Genomic DNA, 20,955 nt, shown 5'->3' on the forward strand with positions numbered 1-20,955 from the left:
TCTGCCCACAACACCACTGCTGTGGAAATGTGTATGTAAAACTCTGGCAAATATTTTGATGAACTGAAGGATTTGTTGAAGTGATCTTGATAGACTTTTTTGGAGAGGTGATTCTACCCTGTATTTCCAATGGGGCGCTATTCTGCCTCCCACCTGCGACTCCACCCTGGGGCCTCTTCCTGTCTGGTCTCTGGTGTACCATCTGTATTTCCAGCACCTGTATCTGTAGTGTCCCTTGTATTTCCTGAATTCCCACCCAGCCTCCCTCTCACACCTCTTCATTCAGCCAGTTCCTCAGCCCCACCATCACCTTCTACATCCTCCACATGCCAGCAAGAGATGCCAAGTGTCTTCAGGCCAACAGCTCCTTCTCGCACAGAAGATCCCGTTTCCACCTCCAGCCTCTGTGCCCACTGCTCCACTTCAGCCCTTCGACACTTCAGATCCACCATCGGCCATATAACTTATCTGGGTTCCCTCATCCCTCAGGCTCCCCCTTGGTCAAGCATTGACCTGCCTACACCTACAGCTCCATCTGGCTCTACATTCCCCCCAGCTCTGCCTCCATCCTCAGTCCCACCTACTCAGCCTCTGTCCTCAGGATTCCCGGCTCCACCTCGGTCACCGGGACCATCGGCTGCACGTGAGCTCATCAGCTCCATCTGGGTCTCCATCTTCGGTTGCTTCTCTGTTGGTTGTCCTCAGGGTGTTGTCTGCCACCAAGTCGACTGGGTGCTGCAAGAGTTAGAATGCACTTATATAGTGGAGTTTTGCCTTTAATTTGATTCAAAAATGTACAGTAAAATGACATGAAAATAATTACAGTAATAGCCATTGCCATTCTGAGCAAATATCTATTGACAGAATGAGAAAACCTCTAAAGAAAAGATTTTTATGAGTGTTTGAAATCGGGACATTATATGTGCTAGAATGAACTTTGATGTTTGGGGGTGTGTTTAACTTTAAATTTTTCCCAAACTGTACAGCAAATTGATAAAACAATGAGTACAGTAATAGTCAGGTTAACCCTTGAAGTGAACAGCACATTCTAGGGCCCAGTTTATGGCCGGGCCCCTCTGTATCTGTAACAGTGGACAAAGGTTTGCTACATTTTTATTGGATCTTGGTGGCCTAACACATACAAACTGTCCAACGCCATCAGATAAAGATGTAAGGACAACATCCAGACCTCTCTTAGAGGGCAAGAAGAAGACCTCTTGTACCAAGCCTGGGAAGGACAGGACTTCTCATTGGTCCATAGGCAGTTTCAGCCCTTCACCCATCTAGAGACTACTTCCTAAGGTTGGCCACAGGCCTGCCATAAAAATTCCTCGGGACCTTAGCAGTAATGGGTGAAACAAAGAGAGATCACAAAGATCCATCCAAATCCATTCAAAACTATGTTTGAAAACCTTAGAACTGATGCAAACTACACATCCATTTCACCGAAATAAGTATTCTCAGTGACAGCTATTTGTAGTGCAACCTCTGATACAAATCCAGCTGTTAATGTACAATTGAATGTTTTTCTATCTGTTTAGAATATTTCCAAATGTATTCTGGTGGTGGTTTGGAAAGTGAGAAATGCATTGGTAAACTTTAAAGACACTGTAAAGACTTCCAACTTTGTGCTTTATGCAAATGAGTTCCACAGGAGAAAGAAGGGTGGGCCACATTCTGTGTGTCCCCTCTGATGCCAACAGCCAATCACAGCACTCGAATGAAGAAGCGCCAAAATGCAATCTCCTCCTCATCAGAAAGGGATAAAGGGTACCCTCTCAACAGACACTCCCATCGGGTGAGACACAACAGATATGCCGTTCTGAGTCTGTCCTGCACGGAGACAGACATTAACAGACACAACACCGTTCTGAGCCTCTGGTCCATCCAGAAGAGACAACAATAGATCCTGTGATCTGAGTCTACAGCTTGTGAGGCAGCAACAGAGACGACCACATTCTAAGCCTCCAGCTTGTGAGGAAAGAAACATTGACAAACACTACGTTCAGAGTTTCCGTCCATCGAGTAACGACATCTGCAACAAGGTTAAGCTCAGGAGAGCAAACCTTCACTACAAGGTACCTTCGTCTGTGTGTTCCATATTGTTAAGGACCTTCTGCACCTACACCAGGGCCTCATCTGCATGTTCCAGATTTTAGGACCCTTTGGTGCTTCAGGAGATCAGCATCCCACAGAGCTTCGTGTTCAAGACTGTTGAAACAGATTCTGGCTCCTCTCCCCACTGCATCGTCCCCCAGCACAACCAGTGGAGGACGTCAACGTCGTCGGACTCAACCAAGTGGCACGTAAATATCACTTAACCAAACCTCTTTCCAGACACCTTGGCATTGTTGTATATTATCAGTATATAATTTCCTAATTTCCATTAGATGTAATATAGCTGATGTTAGTTAATAACAAATAATCTTTCGTTTATTTGTTTGGTGCATAATAAGGTTCTCCACCTTATTATTTTCAGAGAAACACTTTATCTTTCCATAAGATAACGTAACTCTTCCATAGCCACACCCAACTTAATCACTTGTATTCTATGTATCTTATGCACTTTATTCCTTTATCATTCATAGTATTCATTTAGTTGTTGTGTTAGTTATTCTTGTTTATCTTTTTGTTAATAAAATTTATTTTATTACACTTGTGTCTTCCTTGTGCTGATAATACAGAAAATGTTCTACAAGTTAGCAATATCACCAATCTTTCAGATAAACCAGCTGACCACTTTACATTAATTCTAAATGAATGAAAGCCCCTGCTGGGAGTGTTCTCATACTGCCACGGTAAAACACTTTGACTGGTGCCCTGAACTACGTAAAAAGGGGAAGTGGTCATCTGATGTACTCATAATCACCCCTTAAGTGACGTGTGGTCCTAAAATCACAACGTCAGCGGTGACGTGAATACCAATCCCTACTTTACTTTGTGTCCTTTGATGGATGAAGTAAAAATCACTAAACCCTGAATAAAAATCAATTGAAGGAATGAGCTAACCTATAAATAAAATATTTTTATGAGTGTATGAAAATGGACGACGGTGCAAGTGCTAAAATGCACTTTGATAGTGGAGGTGAGTTTAACTTAAATTTTCTCCCAAACTGTACAGTAAAATGATATGAAAATGAGTACAGTAATAGCCAGTATGACTCTGAATAAATATCAGTTAACAGAATGAGCTAACCTATAAAGAAAAGATTTTTATTAGTGTTTGAAAATGGACCAAGGTGCAAGTGCTAAAATGCATTTTGATATTGTGGGTGAGTTTGACTTTAATTTTCTCCCAAACTGTACAGTAAAATGGTATGAAAATAAGTACATTAATAGTCAGCGTGACCCTGAATAAATATCAGTTGACAGAATGAGCTAACCTATAAAGAAAAGATTTTTATGAGTGTTTGAATATGGGCCACAGTGCAAGTGCTAAAACGCACTTTGATATTGTGGGTGAGTTTGACTTTAATTTTCTCCCAAACTTTACAGTAAAATGGTATGGAAATAAGAACAGTAATAGCCAGTGTGACCCTGAATAAATATCAGTTGACAGAATGAGCTAACCTATAAAGAAAAGATTTTTATGTGTGTTTGAATATGGGCCACAGTGCAAGTGCTGAAATGCACTTTGATATTGTGGATGAGTTTGACTTTAATTTTCTCCCAAACTGTACAGTAAAACGATATGACAATGAGTACAGTAATAGCCAGGGTGACCCTGAATAAATATCAGTTGACAGAATGAGCTAACCTATAAAGAAAATATTTTTATGAATGTTTGAATATGGGCCACAGTGCAAGTGCTGAAATGCACTTTGATATTGCGGATGAGTTTGACTATAATTTTCTCCCAAACTGTACAGTAAAACGATATGAAAATAAGTACAGTAATAGCCAGTGTGACCCTGAATAAATATCAGTGGACAGAATGAGCTAACCTATAAAGAAAAGATTTTTATGAGTGTTTGAATATGGGCCACAGTGCAAGTGCTAAAACGCACTTTGATATTGTGGGTGTTTGACTTTAATTTTCTCCCAAACTGTACAGTAAAATGGTATGAAAATAAGTACAGTAATAGCCAGTGTGACCCTGAATAAATATCAGTTGACAGAATGAGCTAACCTATAAAGAAAAGATTTTTATGATTGTTTGAATATGGGCCACAGTGCAAGTGCTAAAACGCACTTTGATATTGTGGGTGAGTTTGACTTAAATTTTCTCCCAAATTGTACATTAAAAATATATGAAAATGAGCACAGTAATATTTAGGGTGACCCTGAATAAATATCAGTTGACAGAATGAGCTAACCTATAAAGAAAATATTTTTATGAGTGTTTGAATATGGGCCACAGTGCAAGTGCTGAAATGCACTTTGATATTGTGGATGAGTTTGACTTTAATTTTCTCCCAAACTGTACAGTAAAACGATTTGACACTCCAGTCATGTCATGTTTGTTCATATAGCTGTAATGGTATCCACTGAAGGTACAGTTTAGAACCCATGTGCAGTTTAATGAAACGGAAACCAAAACTAAAGCATGACACAAAATTGAGTACTAGAACATGACTTGACTGTGAACTGACTTAAGTACAGTCACTGACAGCAGGTTACAACAACAAACAAAGCTAGACAAGAGACTGGGGTAACGTGGGCTATATATACTAAACAAGACATACCTTAAAAAAGCAATCAAACAATGAACCAATCAGAACAAAACACATACAAAGTGAGCACATGACCAGATCACATGAGGGGAATTGGGAATGACATAAAATAGGACACATGACTACGAGAAACTACAAAATAAAAGACATGAAAGCATAAACAAAAACAAAACCTAAAACAAAAGTGACAATAGCACTTGTTGGAAATCTCAGAAGCGAAGACCAGGAGACTTGGATGTATCTTCAGCAGGATTCTTTGAGATCACATGCTGTCGGTAGCTGCAGTCATCAAGTCTGACTAAGGCAGTGTACTTGGTAGTGATGTCCGGTTCGCGAACGAATCGTTCTTTTTAACCGTTTCTTTTCAGTGAACCGATTGAACCAATTCACCAAATCGGTCTGAATCGTTCCAAACAGTTCGCATCTTCAGTAAGCAAACATGAATCCACAAATTACTAAAGTTACTCACTTTTTGACGTGCCTGACACTACCTCTCGAAATAAACCAACATCCCGGAGTTATTCAGCTACTCCAACAGTACAGTGACTTAACCTGCTGTAAAGAGAGAACTGATGATGATGGGCACGAGCTGCAGAGCAGCTGATATGAGTGCGCATGCGCGGCGTACACGAACGAACATACACGGCCTGTCACCATTCTCGTTCTCGAGTCAAGAACCGGTTGCAGCGGTTTTAGGATCATCAGTACACAACCTACAACCGCTTCTTTCGGACATGTCCGATTTGAGAACCGGTGAGCTGATGATATTGCGCATGCGTTTAACTTTTCAAGTGAACGAAAAGCACGTTAGTCAAGTTTTGTTGAACATCGGACAGTGTGATAATATAAAACATACTGAAAATATGTTTGACTTAATTCAAAATACAAAAAGTTTATTGTGCTTTTCCAAATACACCATAGCAGATTAATAGCATAAAATACTGTACATAATAAACTACATGCCAACATGAACATAATATTTTGTACACAGTTCTACAAATTCATTTTTCTATATTAATATTATTTAAAAAGCAATATAGTAAAAGTTGTGCAGTTGTGCTTTCAAGTTATTTTTTTTTAAAGATTGAAAACAATTAGATTTATCAAACTAAATATTTATTTGTTTCATAAATAATCCATGGACAGCTTTAATTTCTAAAAAAGGTGATATAATGATAAAAAATGACGTAATCAAACTACAGCGAGAGCAAACTGGCGAATCCTTTTGAATCGCGGTTCTCGAATCTCAAGGCTTGTTTGAGATGCATTGGCGCTGCGCAGACAGATCGGCGTATGACATCAAAGTACCGCGAGAGTGATTGGAGAACATTCAACTCCTTATCATTTTGAATTGCTCTCGCGGTACTTTGATGTCATACACCGATCGGTCTGCGCAGCGCCGATGCATCTCGAACAAGCCTTCAATCTCGTTCTCGAGTAGAATCGGTTGCAACGGTTTTCGGATCATCAGTACACAACCGAAGAACCGCTTTTTTCGGACGTGTCCGATTTGAGAACCGATGAGCTGATGATACTGCGCATGCGTGATTCAGCGTGTGATCTGTATGGGAGGCCAAACGTGCCACTTCTAATGCTGCGTTCACACCGAACGCGTCTGGGGCGTCTGAGGCGTCTGATTTACATGTTAAGTCAATGCAAACGCGCGTCTAGAGGTCCTGTGGCGCGAATCGACCGTTGACGCGCGAATGGCGCGGCGCAAATTGAGCGTCTGACGCCCAAACGCCCGAGTTGAAAAATCTGAACTTTGGCGTCAATTCGCGGCGCGTTAACCAATCAGGGACTCTGCTTTGGTAGTAACGTGTTTATGATGTGATCAGTGATGCCAGAGACCAGAACAAAGATGTCGCTGTGTGTAGCCACCCTGAGCTCTGTGATGTGTCATTATATTTTTTATCGAGACAGGAATAAAAAGGACCTTGCCTGGAAGAGAATAAGCGAAGAAATCTGACAATCTGGTTAGTTGCAAAACTTTTTGCATGATTTTAGCCGTTGATACTAGCCCACCTTCTAGCTAGCAAGTCGGCCGGCATAACCGAGTTAAATTGCCGCTACAGGTTTCCAACTAACGAGATTATGTGTTTATTCAGAGGATCTGTGCAGAAAGAGATGAAAGCCCCTCCCATGACGCAAATTCGCGTCTGAACACACTTTGTTTAGACGCGCGAATTGAGCGAATTTTACGCGCTTCTGAAGCGTCTGACTTCAAAATGTTCAAGCGTCCAACTAGACGCGTCTGGGGCGTCAAATTCGCGCCAGACGCGTCTAGTGTGAACGCAGCATAAGGCTAAGCAGGCGAAGGATAAGGCGCAGTCTACCCTTACGTGAGAAATTTGCATAAAAAATGACGTGTGATTGGTACGTCTGAAATATGTACGTCGCATCATATGATGCCTGATCATCATACGTCGCATCATATGACGCCTGATCATCATACTTCGCATCATATGATGCCTTTAAACGCATTTAAAAATTTCCATTAGTAGATGTAGGCTATTTGTTAAAGACTATTGATTTTACAATAATTAGTTAACTAACTAGTGGCAACAGTGCATAAGAATTCTAAATTTATTTAATGTATTATGAGTCGGTGTGTGTCTTTGTGTGTATTGGCTGTTACGTTAGTGTTGAAGTGAACAAATTAAACATGTTTTGAAAATTTAAAGGCATTATTTTAACTTGGATGACATAGCCCTAAAACCTTATGCTCAATTTTTCTATATCTCTTTTTGTTCTTTCGTGATCTTGCCTGAATTTTCTTTGTCATTTAACATTTTCTTCAACATGAGGTAGAGAACAAGTTATCCTAGAAAACATTCTTGGTTTCATGGATATAGTTTGTCTATTTGGGAAAATAAGAAGTTACAAAAAGTATAAACAATAAAAAGATGATGGTAGAAAGGATTCTTCTTATTATATTATTATTTTTATTATTATTACATTTGTTACAACGAAGGAATACTAGCATGGTAACTTCTGACCAAAAAGAGGAGCAGTTATAATAGATGTATGAATTTCTGATGCTCAGGAGAACAGCAAATTCTAAACCAGGGGTTGTCAGCTATGGTCTTTAAGGTCCATTTTACTGCAGAGTTTAGCTCCAACCCTATTCAGTTGAGAACTCCTGGTTTAGAATTTGCTGTTCTCACCCTGAACTATTATAATTTTATTTTTGGTATTATAATCACTGCTCTAAATCATCAGCAATTTCATCTGCAACCCGAAGGCTTGGATATTAACCTTGTCCACTAGATGGAACTATAAGATAAGGAATCATTTTAGACTTATATTATTAATTTGTTTTCTATCCCTTTGAATAGAAATAAATGCATTTATTTATCTAAATAATTTGTGTAACTTGTGTATTGACAGTATATTTCATTTACATGTAAGTTTGTTTTGGCGACCAGGGCGGGCGAGAGCCGTGAGGGAACGGCGCGAGGCCGGTGACGCAAGTGATAACAAGCATCACCTGGGAGGCGCACCGACCTTGAGTCTCTCACGGAGGAGCTCCGGGAGCATAAAAGGAGGAGCGACGACCGTGGAGGATGAGAGAGGACCAGGCCTGGACTTTATTTTGTTTTATTATGTGTGTGTGGCCGGCAGACGTCCGTGAGGGTCTGCCGGCATTACTTTCGTTTTGTTCTTTGTTTATTTTATATTAAAGTTTTGTTGAATGTTCGCCGGTTCCCGCCTCCTTCTTCCCACATCTACTGACCTCGTTACATTGGTGCCGAAACCCGGGAGGAAGGAGGGACATGCTGTCGAAGAGCCCTCGCTGCTGAGGGTGATCGCGGTGCTGCGGAGTTCGGGCAGTGCGGGAGTGTGTGTAGTCCGCGAGAGGCTGCCCGAGGCGGTGGTGCTGGAGCCTTGTGAAAGGTGGGACGGAGACCCGGATGCCGTGCTCCTGGGACGAGGTGGGGTGGCTGCCGTCCTGGACCTGGAGGGAGCGGAGGAGTCGCCGCCGTCTGCCATGGGCCGGAGCCTGCTGCCGTCCGCCATGAAGGGGAGGAGCAGGGGACGGGGGACTCGCTACCGGCTGCCCTCAGTCGGAGGAGCCATCGCCGGCCGCCAGGAGGCGGTCGAGGATCGGGCCGTCCACAGAGCCTCCAGTGCCACCGCATGGCACCGCGAGAAAGGGCCTCTTGGCAGGCTGAGGACCGAGCGGCAGTGTGTCGGGGAACCGGACCAAGAATTTTTTTTTCTCTTTTTCCTCTCTCCCCTCTCTCGTCCTGTCGCTCCCCTTGCTTCCGTCTCCTTTCTCTCGTCTCGTCTGTCCTTACCCCCAGGTGCTGCGGCCGCCGAGACAGGCCCCGGGGGGGAGTAGAGCGCAATCTCGGAGGTACCCCCCGGCCTGCGAGGGGCGATGGGGGTATGTGGCGACCAGGGCGGGCAAGAGCCGTGAGGGAACGGCGCGAGACCGGTGACGCAAGTGATAACAAGCATCACCTGGGAGGCGCACCGGCCTTGAGTCTCTCACGGAGGAGCTCCGGGAGCATAAAAGGAGGAGCGACGACCGTGGAGGACGAGAGAGGACCAGGCCTGGACTTTATTTTATGCTTTATTATGTGTGTGTGGCCGGCAGACGTCCGTGAGGGTCTGCCGGCATTACTTTCGTTTTGTTGTTTGTTTATTTTATATTAAAGTTTTGTTGAATGTTCGCCGGTTCCCGCCTCCTTCTTCCCACATCTACTGACCTCCTTACATTTGTGAAATGTGAATCACTAATAGCCTATTTGATGGTGGAAAAATATATATTTTAATATTATTAATTTTAAATCATATACATGATGAGATGTGTTAACTTACCTGCATTTTCCCATATTTTTTATTTATAATTATTTATTATTAATTTAGTAAAGTTTTATTTAACAGGCGGTGATTTCAATAAATATTAGTAGTAGCAAGTAGGCTATTGCTTTGAAAATAACAAAATCAAGTCCATCACTTGTAGAAAATGCATTCCTCCCTTCACTCTAAAGAAAAATGGTTTTAAACGGTACCAAATTATGGTTCTTCAGCTTGTAGCAATAGCAGAACCCGTTTTGGTGCTAAATAGATCCAAGGATCCATAAAGAAATAAACTTCTAATTTTGTATCCTTTGAAAGTGCTGTAAAGGACGCTAGTGCTGTAAATAATGTGTTTAATAATAAATTTAATTTATTTTCAGTATGATTAGTATATTATTATCTTTAAATTATAAAACTGTAGTTTGATGGTTGAGCTCCAGAAAACCATTAATGAGGTGGCTAAGACGATTACAGCTTTGAAAAACAAAAAAGCAGGAATAAAGAAATGCATATAAAGGGGTTATTCATGAGAGCGATGCAGTTCTCCAGAGAAGAAAGAAAAAGAAATACGTGTTTGGGACAACCATAGACAGTAAAAGAAAGGGGACAACATACACATCTCTATCCCTTTAACCCCCTGGTAGGGACATTCTAAAACGCTTAATGTGAAAAAGGCTTAACGTGGCTTAATGTACTAAGACAGTGATTTTAACAGACCAAACTTACTAAATATCATTATGATAAAGTATACTATGTGCAAAAAAATCATATGAGCCCAAAATATGATCTTAACACGTTTTTGCACATAGTATACTTTATTAGCATGATATTTAGTAAGTTTGGTCAGTTAAAATCACTGTCTTAGTACATTAAGCCACGTTAAGCCTTTTCTTATAACGGTTTTCTATAGGAAAAAAGCTTAACGTGTTATAAAACGCGTTAAGATCATATTTTGGGCTCATATGATTTTTTGCATATAGTATACTTTATTAGCATGATATTTAGTGAGTTTGGTCAGTTAAAATCACTGTCACTGTCAATAATTGCCACCAATGGAGCTACGATCAACTTAGGCTTACGATGCTTTTGGGAAACGCAGCCCAGTTCAACAGTTGAGTTTGTGGCAGAACCATTTACGGTCCTTGTATTATTTTATTAACCACTACATAGCTATTTTAGTTATATATATATATATATATATATATATATATATATATATATATATATATATATATATATATATATATATATATATATATATATATATGTAGCGCCCCCTACCTGTTTTTTATGTTAAGTAAGTAGGGCAGCGTACCAGATTCATTAACTATGTGCCTACAGATGGTGAAGTTAGGCCCATCTGGTGTCACACATGAATTACTTCTCCTTTGGAAAATTATATATAATGAAATCTATAGTAACTTATGAATAACTTGTATATGAATAAACTTTTTGAATGAATAAAACTCTGGAGGGATAACAAAAGATAGGCTACAGAATTTAATTAGAACAGAAATAGAAAATCAAAGATAGAATTTGAGTGATGTGAAGTATTCACATAATCACAAGACTTTAAATCTGACCAAATAAACCCCAAAAAGGGCTATATCTCAGGTGTCAGGAGTGAATGGTCTCTGTAACAAACACTCAGAATTAAAAGAAAAACAAACAATCAAGTGAATTCACTTGGAAATGTACAAAATTATTCACTCTGGATGTCAGAAATCACTTTGAATACTCACAGTTGATAAGCGCGCTGAATAAACACAATGTAAAAGGAGATTAAACTTTGTGGGCCCACATACACTTAAACAAAACAAAACACACACACACACACCCCGTTGCAGGCCTGAGACGTTGCTGGAGTAGGCTACGTGGTGGCCTTAGAAACAGTAAACTGGCCTCTTCGCTCTCCTGAGCGAAAAAAAAAAAAAAAACTCACAACGGTACCTGAATTCTGTTGGGGAATTACCAGTGACTCCGCTGCACGGTAGAAATAGACGGTCAATCTTCCTACTGTGCGCGGCTGAGAGCTCTCTGACAGTCCGGCTACAAACTCCTATTCACGCACGGTAGTATGCCTCCGGGAAATCTTCGTCCGGTGCGCAGCTGCGCGCTTTCTGCAGGCGGGCCGCAGACTCTTCGCTTCGGCAGTCAAACTCACGACTCTCACGTTAACTAGGCACGATGATGTCTGTGCTCCGATCAACACGCAGCAAATAAAGTGAGTGTCTCTAGTATTTGTGTTCGTACAAATTATATCTGAAGGATAACTTAAAACACCGTCTTTATCAATTCTTCCTTCCTGCTAAAGAATGTCGAAAGTCCTCAATGTCGAGCGAACATTCACGGAAAATTCAATTACAACACAATAACACAAACTGAAAACTCGTGTGACTTGAATCAAGTAAATATACACAATTTAAGATATAAATATGATGAATAATACATTAAAACTTCTAAAATCTTTATCATAAACTATCTGCTTATCTTTCCGATCGGCTGCGTTAAAAATTCTCTCTCGTCCACATGGAAACCCAAAACAAATCACAAAACATAACAAAACATAACAAAACACATAGGCGAGGGCGGGACTTAACGTTCATAAACCAATAGACTAGAGAAAGACCTAATTTGTAGGTCTTTTCACACGTGTATAAAAATCAAACTTGATATATGCTCGTATTCTTAACAGCATACACACCCACATTTTATACAGCAATATATAGAGTGGTATATTCCATTCACATTTTAGCTCTGAGTAAGAACAAAATAAAATAAAGCGAAATAAACTCAACACCTGTAGAATTTTATTCTACTGGGTTATATATATATATATATATATATATATATATATATATATATATATATATATATATATATATATATATATATATATATATATATGTATGTATAAACGTTAGGCCCCAAGCCAAAACGAATTCATTTAAATCTAAACTGAAACAGAAACCTGCGTTATAACCTACCTCTCTAATTTGGCACAAACCCAATTGTCGATTTGGACCCTAAACTATTTAAACGCTTTTACACACATAACCTTTTATATGTTTGGTTGTATGTATGTTATTTTGACAATTAACAACTGCGATGTCAAGTTACTAAAACTGATATGTTTTGTGTCCGCGTGATGAGGCGCCGACGCGTTCACTTGAATTTTCTTATAAAAGCGGAAACAACTTAAAATAATCAGACATTTATGGTCACATAGATGCAACACCATTCGAATCTGTGAAGGGTTAAATATGCCTATTAGTTTTGTACACTCACAATAAAAAAAACTTTGCTCGGTTTCCTTTCTGTGAACTTCTCAAATGAACCGAGACTCATATACTCTAGTCTAATTGTCACATTTTCCCCCTTTCATTTTGTTAATAGGCTATGTTATGCGCATAGACATAGGCTATCCTTTTATATAATTAAATCCTTTTATTCGTTCACAGAAGTGCTGCAAATGCGTGATTATAATGAATCCTCATGTTTGTTGTTTATTTTGCTATTTGTTCATGTAGGCCTAGGCTAAAACTAAACCCCTGGGATTTATTTTGATGATTCACAGACACTTATCAATTCTAATTTTGTTTAATTAATTTAATTTAATCTTGTCGGTTAATGAAAAGATGATCGCGTCAGTTGAAAGTCAGGGGGGAAAACAGAAATGATACTGACAAGGCAACAATCATTTTCTTTCAGTTTAAGTTTTTCAACTAATATTTAAATATTTTCTTATATTTTAGGTTTATTTCGATTAGCATAAATGTTTTAATAGTTTTTGTTATTAATTAACTATAACCCTGCCTAGGCAAAACCACAGAACTGCATTACAGTAAATTTTCCCGCTGTATAAGCCACGAATATTTACAAAGATTCACGAATTATAATTCCGTCTGGGACACAATCTCAGGCCGGGAGTCTCATGCTCATCGAGGCCAATAAACCTACAGCTATTGTTGAAAACATAATTTACATTTACATTACTTTTAAGAAATTTGTGATCAGAATAGTAATTTCCTATATTTTGTTATTTAATTTCTTGAAAATAATAGGCTATTAAAATGACTTAATCTCCTGAAAACAATATCGCATATAATCTGATATTGTGAGCTAATTTATTCACACATTGTATGGTCAGCTTTTTAATTAAAATTCTTACCACTATCAAAAGTAAAAGCTCAGAATGACATATCCCAGAATATTATGTTTCTAGATTATAATTATAAATTTTACGTGCTTGAATTTGAAGTTGGTAATAGTCGTGAACATAACATAAAATTGCGACACATAAGAAAAAATATGAGGGTAAGATATTAATTTATTGTGGTGGCGACGTGCCCCTTCTCCGGCGTTGGTCTCATGCGTCTGTGTTGCGACGTAACCTTTCTCCGGCGTTAGTGTCACGCGTCTGTGTTGCGACGTAATAACCTTTCTCCGGCGTTAGTGTCACGCGTCTGTATGAGGGGTGACTTCAACCTAAATGTGATGATTGCTAAGCAAACTGAGAGGAGAACTAACGTGTATACGCACGCCAGCCGTCTGGCCAAAATCCCATAGTATTCAGGCGTCAGACGTCAGATATGAGACGTTAAACGTCACGGTCACGTGTTGGAGCTGCGCTCAAAGTGCGCGGCGGCGATAGCGGCGACGTAGTTGAGAAAGTATATTTTTTACTTTGCGTCTGGATAACGTACGTGTGGATAAACGTCTGGATAACGTACGTGTGGATAAACGCCTGGATAACGTAGGGGAGCGCGGGGCACAACGTAACACTTTTTGGATTTGGCCAAATAATTAACAAAGTAATGGGGTTAGACAAACCATATTTTTAAACCAACAACATGCAAGCCTCTCTTACAAATGAGCACTGTTTGTATGTTCGTCGGACCTACCATTCCTGTGCTGTATCGCCCAAAGCGCCGAGAGTCAAATGTTACAATTTACCCCGTGGGCGGGGTTAGTTGTAACAGACAGAGGGTTAGTTGTAACAGTTGCTGGAAGAGTCAGATTTCACACAATAAATTCAAAATCAGTTTAGTTTAGATCGTAGTACCATTTCCTTATAGTATACTCAACTAAATGTTGTATTCCACATAGCACAGTATGTACATTTTTTGATCTATTAAAACAATATTCTTGAGTGTAGACAAAGATTTATTTTCAACAATAAACTGGTTCAATAATTATAATTTATTTTTCTTATTACAGTAGGCATAGTAGATAAATACATTAATTAATAAATAAATACATTAATAAATAAATAAATAAAAATTAAAAACATGTCACTCTTAACATTTATGAAGACATTTCAACCTCTTCAACTGTGTGATTTAAGGGAGATTAGACAACAAATCATGTCAATTTCTTTTTATTTTACTTTTAAAACAGACCTGTATATAGGCCTCAGTTTCATGAACCGATAGGCTAACATTTTAAAAATCATGTAACTTTCTTTTTTTATCTTAAGACATTTTAAAATGTGCATAAACCATTTAATTTCACAAGACATTTAAACATTTGCATAAGCTTTTTCAAGGTAAAGATAAAAAAAAATCATCTTTTCACACCGTTTCTGTATAACTGATATTTTGAATGAATTGAATAACTGATTATTTTATATCAGTACTAATAAATGATAAATCTAACAAATATTCATGACATAGTAAGTGGAAACATTTTCAACATACCACTGTACGATGTGTAGCCTAGAAACTTTAATCATTAAAGGGATGGTTCACCCAAAAATAAAAATTTCCCCATGATTAACTCACCCTTTAGTCATCCTAGGTGTATATGACATTCTTCTTTCAGACGAATATAATCTGAGTTATATTAAAAAATGTCCTGGCTCTTCCAAGCTTTATAATGGGAGTGAATGGGTATATTTTCCATCACAGATGAATGTGCTCTGATGGACTTCCAAAAAAATATACTCATTAACTTTCATTATAAAGCTTGAAAGAGCCAGGACATTTTTTAAATACAACTCGAATTGTATTAGTCTGAAAGAAGAATGTCATACACCTAGGATGGCTTCAGGGTGAGTAAATCATTGGCTCCTTTTCATTTTTGAGTGAACTATCCCTTTAATACAACTTACTCTTCATCACAGACCTGACAAACATAATGTTAATTTCCCTCTGTGCATAACTCATGTGACCACCCATCACAAAAGACACATTTAACCCATTTCTCTCCAGGTGCAGAGGATGTAAATTCCTCCCCGCACACAAGGCAGTCGACTGAATTACTTGATGTACTTCGCTTTTTCACACCAAGGCTTCTGTTCTTGGGGGCTGTCTTTTTACTCTTTCGAACCTCTTCCTCTGCAACGGCTGGAGTGTCTGTGAGGATGGCACTTATTATATTCTTTCTGGGCTTGGCAACTTCTTTTCTTGGAGGTGCCTTGGGAAAGGGCCTGACTAAAGCAGGAATGAATTCAGGCACAGAGGAGCCCTGGTGAAGAGAGGAGGAGCCCTGGTGAAGAGAGGAGGAGCCCTGGTGGAGTGTGGTGGAGCCCTGGTGAAGAGAGGAGGAGCCCTGGTGGAGTGTGGTGGAGCCCTGGTGAAGAGAGGAGGAGCCCTGGTGAAGAGAGGAGGAGCCCTGGTGGAGTGTGGTGGAGCCCTGGTGGAGTGTGGTGGAGCCCTGGTGGAGTGTGGTGGAGCCCTGGTGAAGAGAGGAGGAGCCCTGGTGGAGTGTGGTGGAGCCCTGGTGGAGTGTGGTGGAGCCCTGGTGGAGAGGAGGAGCCCTGGTGGAGTGTGGTGGAGCCCTGGTGAAGAGAGGAGGAGCCCTGGTGAAGAGAGGAGCAGCCCTGGTGGAGTGTGGTGGAGCCCTGGTGAAGAGAGGAGGAGCCCTGGTGAAGAGAGGAGGAGCCCTGGTGGAGTGTGGTGGAGCCCTGGTGGAGTGTGGTGGAGCCCTGGTGAAGAGAGGAGGAGCCCTGGTGGAGTGTGGTGGAGCCCTGGTGAAGAGAGGAGGAGCCCTGGTGAAGAGAGGAGCAGCCCTGGTGGAGTGTGGTGGAGCCCTGGTGAAGAGAGGAGGAGCCCTGGTGAAGAGAGGAGGAGCCCTGGTGGAGTGTGGTGGAGCCCTGGTGAAGAGAGGAGGAGCCCTGGTGGAGTGTGGTGGAGCCCTGGTGAAGAGAGGAGGAGCCCTGGTGGAGTGTGGTGGAGCCCTGGTGAAGAGAGGAGGAGCCCTGGTGAAGAGAGGAGCAGCCCTGGTGGAGTGTGGTGGAGCCCTGGTGAAGAGAGGAGGAGCCCTGGTGGAGTGTGGTGGAGCCCTGGTGAAGAGAGGAGGAGCCCTGTTGAAGAGAGGAGGAGCCCTGGTGGAGTGTGGTGGAGCCCTGGTGAAGAGAGGAGGAGCCCTGGTGGAGTGTGGAGGAATCTGCAGAGGATGTCAAGGTAGTTGGCTCTGGTCGGTCGGTTGCATATGCAGGAGCGAAGTCATTTTCTCCAAACACATCAGGGCTGTAGGGCCAGATACCAGTGCACCTAGATAGATAGACAGATAATTTATTCAACCCAAAGGAGATTAAGAATTTTATTATTTTTTATTTAATAGATAGATACCTGAAACCAGACACGATGTTCTCAGGTGTTATTGCCTGTGGCAACGCTTTTGCAACAATCCCAGGGAGGTCGTATATTGTGGCGTTCTTGCCAGGGTGAGCTTTCATCCAGGCGTCCAGGTGCGTGTTGACCCTCCCTTTGAAAGATCGAAAAACTGTTCTGTCCAGGGGACAGAGCTTATGAGTGCAATGTGGCGGGAAAGTAAGTAAAACGATGCCTCTTTCTCTACAGAAATCCATGGCTGGCACAGACAGGTGGGACACGTGATTGTCCAGCAAGAGAAGTACCTTCATTTCTAGCGAGGGTTTTGTATGGTTGGCAAAGTGGTGAAGGAACTGCAAAAATTCCTCTGCTTGCATCCAACCAGACCCATTTGCTGCTCCGGCTGATGCAGGCGGCCCTTCATGGATGAAGTGAGAGTGAAATCGCTTACGGGGAAAAACAAAAAACGGAGGCACCGAATTCCCCAGGGCATTAATGGCCACTGCCACAGTCACAAGCGTACCCCTTTCTCCAGATGTCATTGCTCCGATCTGGCGCACTCCTTTTGTCGCAATTATTTTTTCTGGGGTGTGTACTGTGGTCACACCAGTCTCATCCATATTCCATATGTCATTTGGCCTAAAATGGTGAGTATTGTATACAGTGTCTAAATTGTTAAAAAAAAATCCTACATTGTGAGAATTGAAACTAGTTGCTCTCGCCATACTGGTGGCTTGTGGTTTTCTTAATGAAAGAGACCTGTTCCTTTTGAGGAAGGATGTAAACCAGTCTTTGCCTGCCATTTGGGTTTTTGACCAGGATTCTGGGAATTTGCAGTGGAACTTGACTCCGCATTCGAATGCAAGTTTTCGAACCTAAAAAACACAAAAACAAAAAAGGGGTAAAAAATAAAATAGTCAACTACATGAATTGCTTTTACATACATCACACAAGGCATCCTAAAATTGCTTATTCGTGTAAGTATATATGCATACTTGTATGCATGTGTGTAGCCTATGTATGTATTTATGTGTGTGTGTGTGTGTGAGAGAGAGAGAGAGAGAGAGAGAGAGAGAGAGAGAGAGAGAGAGAGAGAGAGAGAGAGAGAGAGAGAGAGTGTGTGTAGGCCTATGTATTGAATAATTTATTCTAAGCATTCAAACAAACGAACCTACCATTTATAACAGAAACAGGCACTTGAATGTGAACAGAATTCAACAAAACAGAGCAATAATTCCTATCTTATCCTAGTTCAACCAGCCTACCTCCTTGGGGCTCAGCCCATAACACATTGCTGCCGCACGAGACAAATATGCAACAAGCTGCTCCTCCTGCTCTGAAGTAAACACCTTTTTGTGTGAAGAGTAGCCCACTGGAGGTAGTGGTGATCTTACTCCCTGCTCCTGCAGTTTGTGTTTACGTGTTATGAATCGGTGTAGAGTAACATGGCAGATGCCATAGCTACCTGCCACGCTCCGCAAGGACCTGCCTCTCTCCACCTCTCCGGCTGCCAAACTAAAAACTTCCCTAGTAGTCTGTCCCCTAGTTGTTGACTTTCTACTATTTCTAACCCTGTGAATAAAATAAATGCAAACTGTACTTACTGTAATACAATGGGAATGTATCCAATTTATTTAAATAAAAATTATATAGGCTACATGTGTGTGTCTGTGTACACACACACACAGCATTTATATTTATAAGCTATATATACATACATATGTATAATATGCATATGTATGTATATATAGCTTATAAATATAAATGATATATGTGTTTGAGTGTGTACACAAACATATAATTTATATTTATATATATATATATATATATATATATATATATATATATATATATATATATATATATATATTCGCAAAATGTAGTTGATAGAATCCAACATTGCCGATTATTATGTGCGGCTTAGTTGTAACACCGTGTTACAACTAACCCCGCTGTGTAGTGTTTACCTCAGGACTGGCTAGCAGTCACTATGCGTTTTTCACATCTTTCAAAATGGTAACATCTTTTAGCCAAGAAGACGGTAATCACAACAATATAAGGTTGGACTAAGCTACATTCATACATTTTTTAAAAATCGAAAAAACAACTATTATAAAAAACAATACTTACATGCTGACGAAAGAGTTTCTCCTCCGTTCTCATCCAATATGTGACGAACTTTCTCGAAAGATGGCGGGAAGACGTCTGCCGACAGTGTGGTGAAAAGCCCGGAAGTACGTCATAGTTAACCCTTTGCAACTATCTAAAATGTCTGTGTTGAACCGTTTCAAGATGGCGGTGTGAGCACACTTGCGTTTCGGAGCTGTTCACCTTCAGACTGCTTATTAGTGATTCATAGTTACGTAAAGTATATTAATGCAGAGTTAAGTGCACCGTATCATATTAAGCTTGTATTGTATAGAATTTTCACCTCTTAACGACACACGTGGGGAAAACCTAGGCTAACAGCATCGCTAGCTAGCTTCCCACAACTACGACAGTATGCAGGTATCGACAGACAATCTGCTCGTGAACAACCTACACGACTACTGCGCGGCAGGTGGTCCTGTGATTTCCCTCGGGGACCCAGATTTCCCCTCTCTCCCCATAACTCCTTCCACAACTCCGTCCAAACCTCCTGCACCAAAAAAAATGAAGCCGCAGCGCTCCGTGGATCTAGACAGTGAAGGCATTGTGCAGAGAATCTCAGTCATTTTCAACACGAGAATCGACTCTCTGGAAAAGAGTGTGGAGAAAATGATTTCCAACAATACATTGAAGATTGAGGGGCTAAAGAAGACTGTTGATTTTGCCTGCGCTGAGATCAGTGAAGTGAAAGGTAAAGTGACGCACATTGATAACCGAGTCAGCATGGCGGAGAAAAAGACGAGCTTACTGGAACAACGAATTAATGAGCTGGAAAACTATTCGAGACGGTGGAACCTGCGACTTTTCGGTGTGGCTGAAAACAAAGACCAGAACGTCCGTCAAGAGGTTATACACATCTGTGAGTCCATCCTGCCGGAACACAAGGCCAAACTCCCTGATGTTATTGATTCAGTGCATCGTCTTGGTCAACTAAAGAAAGGTGCCACTAAGCCTCGAGGGATAATTATACAGTTTAGTGCTCGTATTTACCGCGATGCTGTCTGGAAGGCTGCAAAGAAGTCCACCTTCCTGCAGAACAACAAGCTACGTTTTGCCGAAGACCTGTCCTCAGCAGTCAGAGAGCGTAGGATGCAGCTGTGGCCGCTGGTGGCTAAAGCACGAGAACAAGGGAAAGCCGCCTATTTCGTTGGTAGTCGAGCTTTTGCCAACGGAACTGAACTTTTTCCAGATACCTGATTATGGTAAACGTCGCAAATGTCAATATGTGCCTTAAGTCGAGTTAAGCTATAATATTCAAAATACGAATTTTTCATTGTGTATATTTTTCTATCTGGTCTAAGAAACACTATATTTTTCAACTTTTTATAAAGGTTGTTGATTTTTTTTTAATGACACTCAACTGAATGTGTTCACAAGACAACGTCTTTTACATCCTGTTCATTTATTTGCAATGCTCTAAATAGCGTTTTATGTCTATTTAGTTGCTAATTTCTGTTATGTATTAAGTTGTCGACTGTGAACCTAGGTATCTCCTTAGTTTTCAGTGTTTCACTAAGTTTAGCTATGCTCCTTTAAGTTAATTGGTGCAGCTCCTTACTGTAAGGTTAAAGTCTAATTTCTTCTAAACTTCACCCTTTTATATTGTTCTATCAGTTGTTGTTAATACGTCTTTATCTATCATTACTCTCAATGCCAGGGGGATAAGGAATATTGTTAAGCGCAAGGCGTTATTTTTGTTTCTCAAGCAGCATAAATCTGATTTCTGTTTCATTCAAGAATCACACTCAGTTCCGGACGATGGTAGATTT

At 40.6% G+C, this 20,955-nt stretch overlaps 1 protein-coding gene across 1 annotated transcript; it reads right to left on the reverse strand.

Annotated features, from left to right (window-relative positions):
- Positions 1-15,933: 15,933 nt before the first annotated feature.
- LOC137032503 (mucin-12-like) lies at positions 15,934-19,247 on the reverse strand. Its single transcript, XM_067404262.1, has 4 exons — positions 19,169-19,247; positions 18,304-18,610; positions 17,057-17,913; positions 15,934-16,978 (listed from the first exon to the last, which is right to left on the reverse strand). Coding segments are annotated over exons 1-4 (2,211 nt in total). The 5' UTR covers positions 19,171-19,247.
- Positions 19,248-20,955: the final 1,708 nt, after the last annotated feature.

Source organism: Chanodichthys erythropterus, chromosome 12 (assembly GCF_024489055.1).
Source record: "Chanodichthys erythropterus isolate Z2021 chromosome 12, ASM2448905v1, whole genome shotgun sequence".
Taxonomy (NCBI): Eukaryota; Metazoa; Chordata; class Actinopteri; order Cypriniformes; family Xenocyprididae; genus Chanodichthys; species Chanodichthys erythropterus.

Excerpts from the sequence above, each read along its gene's own strand:
- LOC137032503 (XM_067404262.1), bottom strand. Across the intron at positions 17,914-18,303 it reads ATGGGCTGAGCCCCAAGGAG|GTTCGAAAACTTGCATTCGA; the intron begins GTAGGCTGGTTG and ends TGTGTTTTTTAG. Across the intron at positions 16,979-17,056 it reads AACATCGTGTCTGGTTTCAG|GTGCACTGGTATCTGGCCCT; the intron begins GTATCTATCTAT and ends CTATCTATCTAG.